Raw genomic sequence first — 13,235 nt, 5'->3', positions numbered from 1 at the left:
GTTAGAATTAAAATAATTTTCAAGGAGACGTCCTCAGCACGATCTTGTTCAGCATCATAATGGATGAGATTATAAACGAGCTAAAGAAAGCTGGAAGATGATACCGGATGGAAAACAAAGAAATAAAAATAGTATGTAGGATTCACGCCAGCATAGCGACATAGCGAGAAATTGTCGCCAGATCATACACATCGACGACAAATTTGTCGCCCAAAATATTTTTAAAAAAACCTATGTTTTATATTTACTGTGCTGTTTTTGCACAAAAGAATTTATATATGCCGTAAAAATATGTATAAAAGTGTGTGTAGCATGCATATATTAATTTTTTTACTTTTGTCTACCACGTTATATTTTTGGACCACTAAATCATAACTTAGGTGGTCCTTTTGCACCACTAAATTTTCATTGCTGGTGTGAACCCTAATAGTATGTTATGCTGATGACGCAGTTATCATCTCAAAAGACGAAGATAACAAAAGCTACTGTATAGTTTCAGACAAATAGCGAAAGATTTTAACATGCAGATATCTCTGAAGAAAACCAAATCTTTTACAGTATCCAGAGATCCGAGAAGATATAAACTCGCAATATACGATAAGAATGTAGAACAAGTGATGTCATTCAAATATCTAGGAGCAATCATAAAAAGTAGTAGAAATCTAAAGGATGAAGTGAAAGCTCAAAGGTGTCATTAATATCAGTATACCAAGAGCAAAATCAGAATATTGGAATCTCTATTGAGTTGTTCACCGAAATAATGTCGATTTTTTGTTGCGCTGTACGGAGATGACGAATCGGAAGTCTCTATTAACTCGCTACTTTGCTACAAATGCTTCGGGAAATTGGCGAGTAAAACAAAGTTGAATCTATCTTTTCTACCTCCAACCTGAGATTCGGCACGCTACCATTCTTTCAGTCTACTACCAGGTTCAAATTTGGCTTGGATTTTATCACTACGTAGAAAAATGGGGTTGGAAGCGAACTGCACAAGGACTTGAACCAATTCGAACTGCTATGGCCCGCGCACCGTCGAGTTTGTTGCAAATAATATCGTGCAAATGCACCAAAAATTGCAGAGCTGCCTGCCGAAAATCTGGTCTGAAATGTTCCATTATTTGCTCCAATTGGAGTGGCCAAACATGCGACAACGTGATATCGGAAACTAAATCGAAGAAGACCCAACCTTCGATTCGTCTCCTTTGGATATGGAGAAGGCTGAAGAGACAGATTCACAAGGCGATGAGTGTCTTCCGTCGACGAAGAAAATAAGACTCGCCCCGTAAAATAATGAGCCACTTTTTATATTATTTTTTTGAAGTAACATTCGTAAAATTCTTTTTCTTTTAGTGAATTCGACAACAATTTTAGACAGTAAAAATAAAGTGCAGACGAATATACACACAGTATTTTAGAAAATTTCCAATACAATTGAAACGGTTTAGCGATTTTTCGAAAAATTCACGTTAAATTTAAAAAAATAAAAAATTCTAATTGAATACCAACCTTCATATTTTTTTATTAAAAAAGAAATCATTTTTAATATTACAATATATTATAATATATACAATATAAAATAGCATAGTACAAGCATAACTTTAATTAATAATAATAATATTAAGAATAACAATAACAATTCTTACGATGTAGCGTAACTACATATTTAGCAAAAACCATATTGAAAAAGTTTGGAGCGCTATAATTAAAAACCTATGCGTTATAAAAAATAAAGTTTCAAATAAAAAAGATGGCAAATATTATTATCTACAATAATGATCTCCACAATTTTTTTCGTACGATGCGCGGTTCGCGAGATATTTGATAAAACGTGTTTTTCAAGATGGCGGCTGAAGTGAAGTCACCCTCCATGACGCCCAGTTGGATTTACATTCAGGGGACACCCCTGAAGATATTAAAAAAAATACATCTAGTTTTTTTATCAATGTTCAAACAACTTTTCAGTTTGAAATACAAAATAGAGGCTACATAAGTAAGAATTTTCTATTAAATTTGTTTTATGAGACAAATTTGTCGCATTCGTTGCTTCGTAGCACTCTTGGCTGTGCTATTATTGAACTTTACTGGATGAGATCGAGATCGCTGCATATTTGTTGCGTTCCGCGGTCAACAGGACCAGTGAAGGTCTATACTAGACGTATCTGGGTTGACCATTCTTTTATCTACAAGCTAATAATAGATTAGGACATAAAATGTCAACGAATTACTTCAAATTTATCCCCATCCATGGTGGTTATCTCAACTTGAGGGTGTTATGATTAATAAATTGGTATTATGTATTTTACTTAAGCTCCATGTCAGTAAATGGTTAACCAGACTTCAATATTCAGATATCGAAGTATAATTAGTTTAATATTAAGTACCACATTTCTTGGAAGGGGTTGCAAATCATATAGGACCCTTATAGTAAACCAGATTAAAATTTGCTTTGGGACGCAACGTTGTATGCAACCTATGAGATAAGACCTCTTATTCATTCTGGGAAAAATTCTGTTAAAAATCAAATCCACAGAGTTTAAAAATACTCAGTATTGCTAAATCCGCCCCTGAGAATCTCCGCACAACTTTGGACGCATTGCTCAGAATATTTACGATTTATTTGATCCTAGCTCTCACTTAGCTCTTTAAGATTTTGTGTATTATTACGTTTAGTTATTAGTAAGTAACTTTTTCTGACTTCGAACAGTCAGAATTTCATTAAACCTTCCTCGTATATTACACGTTATTCATTCCTTTTATAACAATTTTTATGTAATTATTGCACCGCATATTTCGACGACACGGTTTCAATGGCGAGGAAGCAAGAATTCACGGAAAAAAAGATGATCAAAGTAAGCTCGCTGCATATAATACAGAGCGAACCGAAATTCCTGTACTCGCTAATGATGTGTAGGTTGCATGCGTGATCTGTGTGCGGTGGCGCTCGATTTTTAAGATCGAAAGAAAATAAAGAGAGAAGAAATGGTCGGTTTGATGGCCGGCGTCCATCACGTACCATCACTGGTAGTACTAGTCTGTGTTCATATACCTGTTGCCTACCGACACTCTGAGGTCAATCGAGTTTAAAATTCGGAATCTGCATTTTATTTTCTTTGAAACATTCAAAGATAAAATAATTAACGAACCTCTAGTATTTGTTTTTATTTAATCCTTTATCAAAATCATATATATTATTTTTAAGACCTATGGGTTATTTATTCTCTCTTTAGTCTATATTTGAGCTCAACAGTTAAATTTTTTAGATGGTTAATGAATTTTTCTAATGAGCAGCAGTAAGAAAATTATATATATTTAGTTATAAGTGTGTAGAATTCAAAAGCTGCAAGACGATTTTCTGAAAATGCGAAAAAAGGTTATTTCAAGATTATGGTGTTTTAACCGGAGATCAAAACAAACAGTGGGGGCACCCCATGTATATTGTATCAGCTGTGCCATTGGTTCAGTGTATGTAAAGGAAAAGTTGCAGTTTCAATGGCATGGTGAGAATCCACCAACCAATTTGATTACTAGTTTTGGATAACAAAAACTGAAGGAATCTTCAGCCCGATATTTGCCAATTTTCCTATCAAGATAACTACTATAGTATATTATTCCGCTTTATGTTAGAGTAAGAAATTTTTTGTATACGATTGTTTTAGTAATCAAGAATTTATAGATAAAATTTGTAAAATAATACCACACCCCTGATACTAGTATAACATTACTCAATAAGTCTTTCGCACAGATGGCGCTGCCATATGACGTTTATGAAGTATCAACTATCAAAAGAATGTGTCAAATGTCATAACATTTCGATAAGTCAGAAAAATGTGACAGACATTTAAAGTGAAGTTACTTTTGTTATTTTCGATTTCGTGTGTTAATTTATCATTGCTTCATGATAAAAAAAAAATAATGTTCAAGCTCAGCAATGGCTTCTAAAGTATTATCCATTCTCTGCTCCTTCGAAAAGAAACAATTATTATTGGTTTGCTGAATTCAAACGTGGTCGTACAAACAGCTACGATGGTAAATGTTCTAGTTGTTTAATTGAGATGGTTCCTCCAGAAAACATTAAAAAAGTCCACAAATTGGTTGTATGTAATCGTAAATTGAAATTGCTGAGATACCTGAAGCCATGAAGATATCAGAAAGCAATATGTTTACAATTATGCATGATCATTTGACTATGAAAAAACTTTTTTCAAAGTGGGTGGCGCGTTTACTCACAGTTGTCCAAAAACAACATCATTTAGACGGTTCAAAACAGTGTTTGGTCATGTTTACACAGATTTTCTGCGTCGATATGTGACGATGGATGAAACACTACACTTCATAATCAAAACGATAATCATCTGAGTGAATTGCAGTGGACTGAGTGGAATGCAGCTGGTGAACCACGTCTGAAGCGTCCAACAGTCAGCTCGGAGGTTTATGGCTTCAGTATTTTGGGATGCGAATGGAATATTGTTCATCGATTGTCTCAAAAAGAAAGAGACAATCAATAGCGAATATTACATAGAGTTGTTGCAACGTTTGAACGCAAAAACCAAAGTAAAACGGTCTCAAATGTCAGTAGACGCTTGTTCGATGCCATTCCGACCGTTATTAACCAAACAACATGCTACTGCCGTTTTGCTATCAACCCTAGATGCCTACTTTGCCACGTTCTGAGGTCTATATGGTATTAAATTTAACATGGCGTACTTTTGCCATCGCTAACTACCCCCCATAAGCCGTAAACGTCACTTCCGTCTTAGAGCCCGCCTATAACATCTACTTATGTCGAAGAAAAAAATTGCTGTTCCACCAAGACAATGCATAGATTCACTACGATGGTTAAATTGAACGAATTACATTTCGAATTGCTTTTTAGTCCAACGTATAGTCCAGACTTGGCCCTCCAGTGACTACTGGCTATTCGCTGATCTCAAAAAAACATTCGCCTTTAAGAAATTCAGCTCAAATGAAGAAGCAAAAGACAAATCCTTCAACAAGAACGGCATCGAGAAGTTAGAGAAGCGTTGGAATGATTGTATTGCTCTTGAAGGAGATTATATTGATGAATAAAATCGAATTTTGGCAAAATGGTTTAGTAAAATATCCGTCATTTTCCGCACAACATTTTAGTGGGGTTGTTCAATTGGGATTGAGATTGATTGGGAGGGCGGTAGTAAATTCGGCCAAAAAGAAGGTAAATGAACTTTTGGTTAGGTTAATTCAGCCAGAGAAATTTGGATGTAAAGAAATAAAAAAAGAAACTTGGAATTACTCATATACAATTCATGATAATTTTTTTCAGAAAGTCTTTTTATGGCGAACTGATTCTTTGGCATGTACAACGATACAAACAACTTCTAAACCATAAATTTTATCGAGTTAACCAAAGAGTACCTTTTCGCTAAAAAATCGATCTAAAAATTCATTTTTGCTATATCTAGATTATACAGGTTGCCTCTGTAAAATATACTTAAATATAAGTTCGATTTCGCAACTTTAAACGCCTATAACTGGGACACGAGGGGTCGTATGACAATTTTTTTTATGTTTTTTTTATGCATCAAGTCCCGGAACTCTCTATCTCTATGGTAAATGATACTGGATTCGATATACATACATTCCCAAAACTAATAAAATTCAATAGAGTTCGTCTTATAGAAACTGTCGGAATGAATTTTATTCATTATCTCTATTCAAGACAAAGAGAAATAAAACTATTGGTGATACTGTTTGCATGAATATTCTACCGGTACCACCCACACAAAAATATCTTCCATCCTACGTTCGACTCTACCTTATCGATAACGATGAAAGTACGTGACAAGAGATTGTGCTATTGTTTTATAATTGTATAAAGATGGAAGATGTGTTTAAAATAATAATACCGAAAACTTTTTTTATTTACTGACATCTTGAAAATATTGTGGTTCACAATATGAGATGGAATGAAAGAGTGGTGTAGCTGAAACTTCGCGGATGTATAGATGATAATGTGGTGACCTAAGGAACGGTTTCGAGGGCACTTCCTTGAACGGTTTAATACAGAAACTGCAAGTTAATTATTTGCAAATATATCATAGAAATTATAAGCATTAATTTATCAATCTCAAATATTGTTCAAGACGGAATTGAGTGCCACTCTACGATTTTTGTATCGTAGATAGGCGGCGTCCCAGAAGTCCCTGGCATAACAAAAATTTTGGAAAAAAAATATATTTTCTTTTCAACATAATTTCCTTTCAACTTCATATACTTCTCACAGCGATTTTCAATGAGTTTGATACTTTTTATATAATAAGAATAGTCAAGATCCTCAAATAGACAGAATTTGTCGATATTACCTCATTGTTGGAAAATATTTGACCATCGGGCCAGTTTTTCCAGTTAGGGAACAGAAAAAAATTATATCTCGCGAATAGAGTACACGACATAGTAATTAATTCCTTTAATTCCTTTAATTTTGCCAATTGCAATAACGGATTGTTGAGCTGGTGCATTGATGAAACTACACTTTCTTTTAATCCAAATGCGGCCGTTTTTGGTTGATTTCTTCTGTCAAATGTTGTCATTAGTTCGCTTAATACTCGTCATTGAACCATTTTTTTCAAAATAGCCTTTTGATAACCTTTGGAGACGATTCCCTTCTCAATCTATTGTTTTGAGTCTACTTTTTATCCATGTTTATGAAACTTGGCTTTATTTTTGTGAAACGTTGCCAAACACTCGATGGAAACATCTTCACGACGCTGTATTTGTTCCAATGTGAGCAAAAGCGTTTCGAAAATGAAGTTATCGTCATCAGAGACTGATATTTTTCAAGTACCTACCACTATCCCTGTGAAATATGTATGAATATTCATAAGAAAGTCACCTAGTTTTTAATATTTATGTTTAAGGTTTCCAGAGAAGGATTTCAAGAATATATAGATTGAGGCTCAGAAAGGGTTGATTGGGCTCCGTTATAAAATATTATCTGCCCTGTAAACTTTGAAGAGTCTTGTTTTTTTAATACTTCCAAAGGTTTATCTGGTTTATGGACTGCAGTGTATAAGTAACCTTATTATAAAATTTACTCTAAAATCGGATATCTGAAGCACTGAATATTTCATACGAACACGTTTGAATGTTGGCCAAAAGCGTGCAAGGGTAGAAGCATCGCGTTCGATCTGTGCTCGATTTGAAAACGATGTAGACTTCTTAAACCGAATTGTTACTATGGGTGAGACTTGGGTACATTTCTACGATCCAGAAACAAAGCAACAATCGATGGAATGGCGACACTCTGGTTCCCCAAGACCTAAGATGTTTCGTGTCCAAAAATCTGCTGGAAAAATTATTGCTTCCGTTTTTTGGGATTGCCATGGAGTAATCATGATTTATTTTTTGGATAAGGGTAGTGACAATAACTGGAGATTACTATTTGACATTACTGATCACTCTACGGGAAAAAATTAATGAGAAAAGACGCGGAAAGCTATCCAAAGGTGTTTTGTTTTTGCAGTACAACGCCCTTGCACACAACTTAGTGATTTAGGGTTTGAATTACTAGAAATCCTCCTTATTCGCCAGATTTGGCTCCTCAACTGAAAAAAAAGGTTAAAAAAGTCGTGAAGCTGTGAAGGTCTGGATTGCAAAGCCAGAAGAAATATTTTTTTTAAGATCTAGAGACGTTGCAGGTTCTCTGTAATAAATGTATCCAATTAAGAGGAGAATATGTATTTTTCAATATATCCTCGTATAATTTGTAAATCCACAAAATATTCGCATTTAGATAAATGTAGTAAATGTATAATTAAAAAAAAAAATAATGATTGATCGCCGATTTGTTAAAATATTTTGAATCTTTCAGTTTCTGAAGTAGCATTTGCAGCTACTTTTGATTGAAATATCAAAAAATCTTCTATGTGCCAGTAGAAGACAACAGTATTTTCCTTCTTCGAGGCTGATTCTTCTTTATCAGTCCATTGTCTTAATTGTTTTTTTGTATCGGATGTAAAGTGATGGATCCACGTTTCATCCATCGTTATGAAGCTTCACGATGCTGTCATTGTGCGCACAGCTTTCTCATATCCAAATTTTCAGTTAATATGCGACGTATCGCAATTTTTGAAATACTAGCTCGAGAACTTTCAGTCGACGATCATCCAGCACTGCTATGTGGATTTTCTTCAACATTTCTGGAGTAATTAACTCAGTTACAATTAAAAATCTGATTATTAATTGTTGTGTTTTATTTCATACAATCATCTTAATAACCATATACGATCTTTAATGCATATTAATGTTCAATCTTTAGATATTATCTTCGTAGCATACCCTGCCAATTATTATTTTATATTTTTACGAGTACTAGTCTGTCTTGCATGGTATTTTATTTAAACTAAAACGGATCGGGTGACCAACGACGACGTGCTAAGACGCACAAAGAACGAGAGAACTATTGTAAAGAGAAGGAAAGCTTCCTACTTTGGCCACATTTTTAGAAATCAAAAATATGCCTTGTTATAGCTGATTATGGAAAGGAAGATAGAAGGGTAGAAAAAGGGGCCTGGGTAGGAAAAGACTTTCGATATTGGTTCCATGTACGTGATGCCTTAAATCTAATACGTATGACTGAAGATCGTGAGGAAATCCAAAGGATGATTGCCAACCTTCATTAGAATGAAGCAGACCCTGGAAGAAGAAGTCTGTCTTCGATAGAAGGTAGCCGCTACAGCACTACAGGCTTCACTTGTATTTATGTATGGATGGATTTGGGGTCTCGTATACAGTTCGACCCAAACCATCTCCTGCTGCGATACTGGAAAAATCCAGTGTTTACAACTGATCCATCAATCCCACTCCTTTTAAAAAGTCTAGAATGTGAGATGGTTGTAGTAGCCAGAGATCTTCGTCTTCTATTTCATAATACCCTTTCGGGTGTAGTGCTCTGGAGTTCCGTAGTGCTTCACACTTCTAGAGAATGTTGATAAAGGTTTCGTCCTTTGTGCAACAAATCCTGTACGTCGAATTATCTGCTAGGTCATTAGTCGGCTAACGTGTTAGCCGTAAGAGCCAAAATTTAAAGAAAATCGGAGTTTGTTTAGTTAACTTTATTACACCAAATGAAACTAAAGCACTAAAAAGATTGTTCGCATATGTATGTAGAACCTTCTATTTCCAAGTCATTCAAAGTAAACAACTTGTATATTCCCAATTACACTTGTTTCAAAATCCACCAATTGTATTTCAAAGCTACAAATGTAAATTTCAAAAGGAGAAAATATCAACTCGGTTATTGTAGCATTTGGAGAATTTTTGACAAATACTAAATTTGTTCCGGCGCCGCATTTAAGGAGCCAAGGGGCTCTGAAACCGCACTTTGCCGACCACTGTGCTAAATCTAGCGTCTTCAGGTCTTGTTTGGCGACTGTACTTATGCAAACTCATTACTTACATTTTTTGTCATCAAATTATTGTATGTAAACAATTTATTTATAAAATATAATGTGTTAAAGTGCTCCAAATACAAACATATTATTTTTTTTTTTTCTTTTGGAATAATCAATTATCATTATTAGTTTCTGATAGCTTTCGTTTTAATGACCGCCCATCTCTATTATTAGTTCATTTATCTTTATTACAAAACGTGAATTATTTGAACGTTCTTCGGCTACGGCAGTTCTTCGTTAGTTCTTTGGTGTATTAACGGTTCTATATTTGTATGTACACCGAGGAAAATAAAATACCAACTAGTGTGGCTCGCCCATTCTAATTCAGGACCGGTTTCGAATAAAAGGCGCTATCACTACCGACGTTTACAACAATAAAGCGAAAAATTTTCATTCGTGATACATGTCTAAATCGGTAGATTAATGTGTAAATTAGTAAACATCAAAACCGGGAGGAAAATAAATATTAATTTAGTATGTTTACGGTAAATTATAGAAACTCAAAATATATCGTCGTTTTCTCTAATAATAATTTATTTATTATATTTCTAAATTATATAACGTACGAGGTGTGTCTAAAAAGCTCATTAAATGGTCTAATACAGGGATGGGGAAACTTTTTTGTTAACGAAATATATAGCGGGCCAAGTTGAGGCATTACATTATTTACTAAAATAGAAATATTGTTTTAATTTTTCTGAAACACTAATTTATTGTGCAATATTAAAAAATAACATTTTCAATTGCAATTAATTGAACTCAAGTTAGCCGCGAAGTAAAAGGTTGAGGGGAGCTGGTCTTTGTGGAACTGTTTTTGTTTCTTCATGATTTCATCATAAGACGGTTCCACTTGTGATGCTGAAATTTCTAGCAATGAAAAAAGGTTAACCGAAAGCCTATTACGAAGACAATTTTTTAATTATTGAAAACGTTTGTCCGCACAAATAGCTTGTACCAAACATAGCCATTATTTTCCGGACGTGGGAAATTATATTTGGGTATAGTGTCTTAGATAACGGGACTTATAAAATGGGTAGTGCGTTCGACGACAGACGCATCTACTCGACTTCATTTTCGATTTTCGCTCATATCCACGTCCGCGCTCGCACATGTTGTTTTATGTGCGACGTGCACTGCCATTACTGCCAATTGATAATAATGTAATTTCTTATAATAAGAAAGCTGTACTTGAATTTTGTTTGATGGTCGCGGGCAGAAACTCAACGCTTTGCGGGCCGTAGTTTCTCCATCCCTGGTCTAATATTTCAACAAGGACATGAGCTAAACATACGCGCTTGCACATGACGATCCATAGACATGCCAAAAAACGCCACCTAGCAGGAAACTTCGTGGGAAAACCCACTACGAGCAATTGTCAGTGTGAGATAAGGGATGAAAACCTTGCACAGTTGCCTAGTTTTTAACATAGTCTCCATTTTGAAGAAGACAGTGCTCCCGCTTTTGTATTCCGACGAGAAAGCGTATGACATTTACTCGTAAATAATCATCGCTCTCGAAGCATTTGATACATAAGCTTGCGAAAGAGGTGCTAAGTCCGAGTTTTATAGGAGATGGGGCATAACTGTCTACTACTATGTTTGAAGAGCATCGGGGAGTCGAGCGTTATCAGGAAGATGCAATACTCTTTCTTTCCCCCCTCCCCCCCCCCCCCCTCTCTCTCAGTCGTCCTCTCTGGCGATTCCGGATTGCTCACCGGAGTTTGGTCAATGTTTCACAACTTTTAAAGCTTATCATCATAATATCAAGATTACATGAAATTGATGAGGAATAGTCCCTTCAGGTTCCAAAATATAGACGCCAAAACCTTACCAGCCGACTGCGTTTGTTTGAGTTTATTTGGTGGCTGCGTACTAAAAAGAGGCCTTAGCCACGGTGGGGACGAAAGTCGGCAAACAGAGCATCCGATCCCAAAAGTATCGTTCTCCCCAGAGGAAAGCATTCTACGACGAAGAACTACGAATCTAGTGTTCGAGTACGGTTGAGTAAGACTGCGCAGTGGGTACTGTTGCACGACAACGCGATCTGCGTGCAGCAGTTCTTGGTACAGCGTGGCATCACTGTTCTGGATTACCCAGCGTACTTCCTTGACCAGACGCCTACGGACTACTTCTTGTTCCCTAGAGGACATGTGACGTCCGTTCTATGATTGATTCCGAAAGAGGCATGATTTGACAGTTTCAGAAGCATTACAAACGTTTAAAAAGTATGTTGTGGACAATTGCGATTACTATGCAGGCGGTTAATTGTGTTTTTTCTAATTTTTTAGACACTCCTCGTATTTTAGTAAGTAAATATAACCAGGTCATTATTTTGAAGGAAATTAATCTCCTGCGTAATGGGCATTCATGAATTTAAGTATAACCTCCAAATCACAAAAATTAAATAGGATGTCCACGTACCTGGCATACAGACGCATCTGAATGTACCGGGATCATCTAAACAGGAACCGTCGTTGTGGCAAGGGTGAGATTCGCATTCGTTAACGTTTATTTCGCATCGCGGACCGGTGAAACCTTGCGTACAATTACACGCGAAGCTTCCAGGTGTGTTGACGCAAATTCCGTCATGCTCACATGGAGATCCTGGAACAAAATAAACATTTAAACTAAAATAAACTATCATGGAAATGATGAAGAAAACTTGATAGGCAAAATAATTAATCACCACGATATCAAATCTTTTAGAAAATAACATTCTTATTCCACATCTAAGATGGAAAAAAAGCTTACTGTCCGGTTCAAACTACAAGAAGATTTCCTGCTCAAGTCCCAATACAAAAAAACATGTTTTTGACTTGAATACAGGGTTGCCTATAAGTAGGATCCAAGGATTTTTTATTTTGAGTTATTTTTACGAAGGTAAACGTAGTTTACTGTTTAAAATGTTGTCAATTTGTGCTGTCAATTCAAATATTATCGGGCCGTTAGTTTCTGGTAGTTTAAATATAGTCTATTTTCATCTGCATTAATGTCTTTGTCAGCTTTTATAGTCTATTTTTATGTAAAGGAGAGAGAGTGATAAATCCTAATTTATACTAATGCAAAACTTAAAACGGCCCATTTAAATATTAAGTATTTTCTAAAACTTTCATAAATGTACTTGAGCTAATAAAGTTTTTTGTCTTTTATTTGTCTCTTATAACCATAAGCTGTACAGAATAATAGAAAAAGGTTTGGAGAGGCCATAAGCTCTGTGTGTTTACTTTATCAACTGGTTTGAATCCATCATACACCAGTAGATTCAAAATTCTAAAATTCGGCAAAAGCACCGGTTTCGATGAAATACCCGGAATTTGTTTTATCTATGTTTTTATATCAATTTTTATAGCAAGCGGTTTATTTACATTGTTTCTTTTGAATAATTTCTAGGAAGGTCTATTCATTTATTTGGTTTGTTTCTTCATTTTTCTGGATTTTTTGATAATTATTTTTGGATATATAAGGAGTATATGTAGCGCAATTTAGTTCTGTTTGTATTAAATAGTCTCAGTGATTAGAATTAATGAGCAAAGTGATCGAAACATTTAAATAAATTATTCGAGTTAGTTAAGTGATAGTGATAAGTGAATTATTATAAGTTAGTGTAGTGTATAGTGTTTGAATAAATTGAGAACGTAAGAGACAGTTACCACTGATTCACCCCACAAATAGAAAGAGTGTGAATTGTTTTGTTATTTTAATACTCTATCATTAATAAAAATTGACTATAGTAACGTTTAAACGTAAAACTGAAGTCAACTAAAGTAATTGTCGCGTACATAAACAATCAGTATATAGTTTAATCAAC

The 13,235-nt window shown here is 35.0% G+C and overlaps 1 protein-coding gene across 2 annotated transcripts in view; it reads right to left on the bottom strand.

Moving 5' to 3' along the window:
* The window catches only part of LOC130899596 (neurogenic locus Notch protein), a 262,147-nt gene that overhangs the window by 30,678 nt on the left and 218,234 nt on the right, over nt 1-13,235 (bottom strand). For both annotated transcript variants that reach the window (XM_057809656.1, XM_057809657.1), the window contains exon 8: nt 11,849-12,031. In XM_057809656.1, coding sequence (XP_057665639.1) covers nt 11,849-12,031 — 183 coding nt within the window. The remainder of the gene's footprint in view (nt 1-11,848; nt 12,032-13,235) is intronic.

Source organism: Diorhabda carinulata, chromosome 11 (assembly GCF_026250575.1).
Source record: "Diorhabda carinulata isolate Delta chromosome 11, icDioCari1.1, whole genome shotgun sequence".
Classification (NCBI taxonomy): domain Eukaryota; kingdom Metazoa; phylum Arthropoda; class Insecta; order Coleoptera; family Chrysomelidae; genus Diorhabda; species Diorhabda carinulata.
The sequence above is the reverse complement of the archived record's forward strand: the minus strand, read 5'-3'. Positions and strand labels throughout refer to the sequence as shown.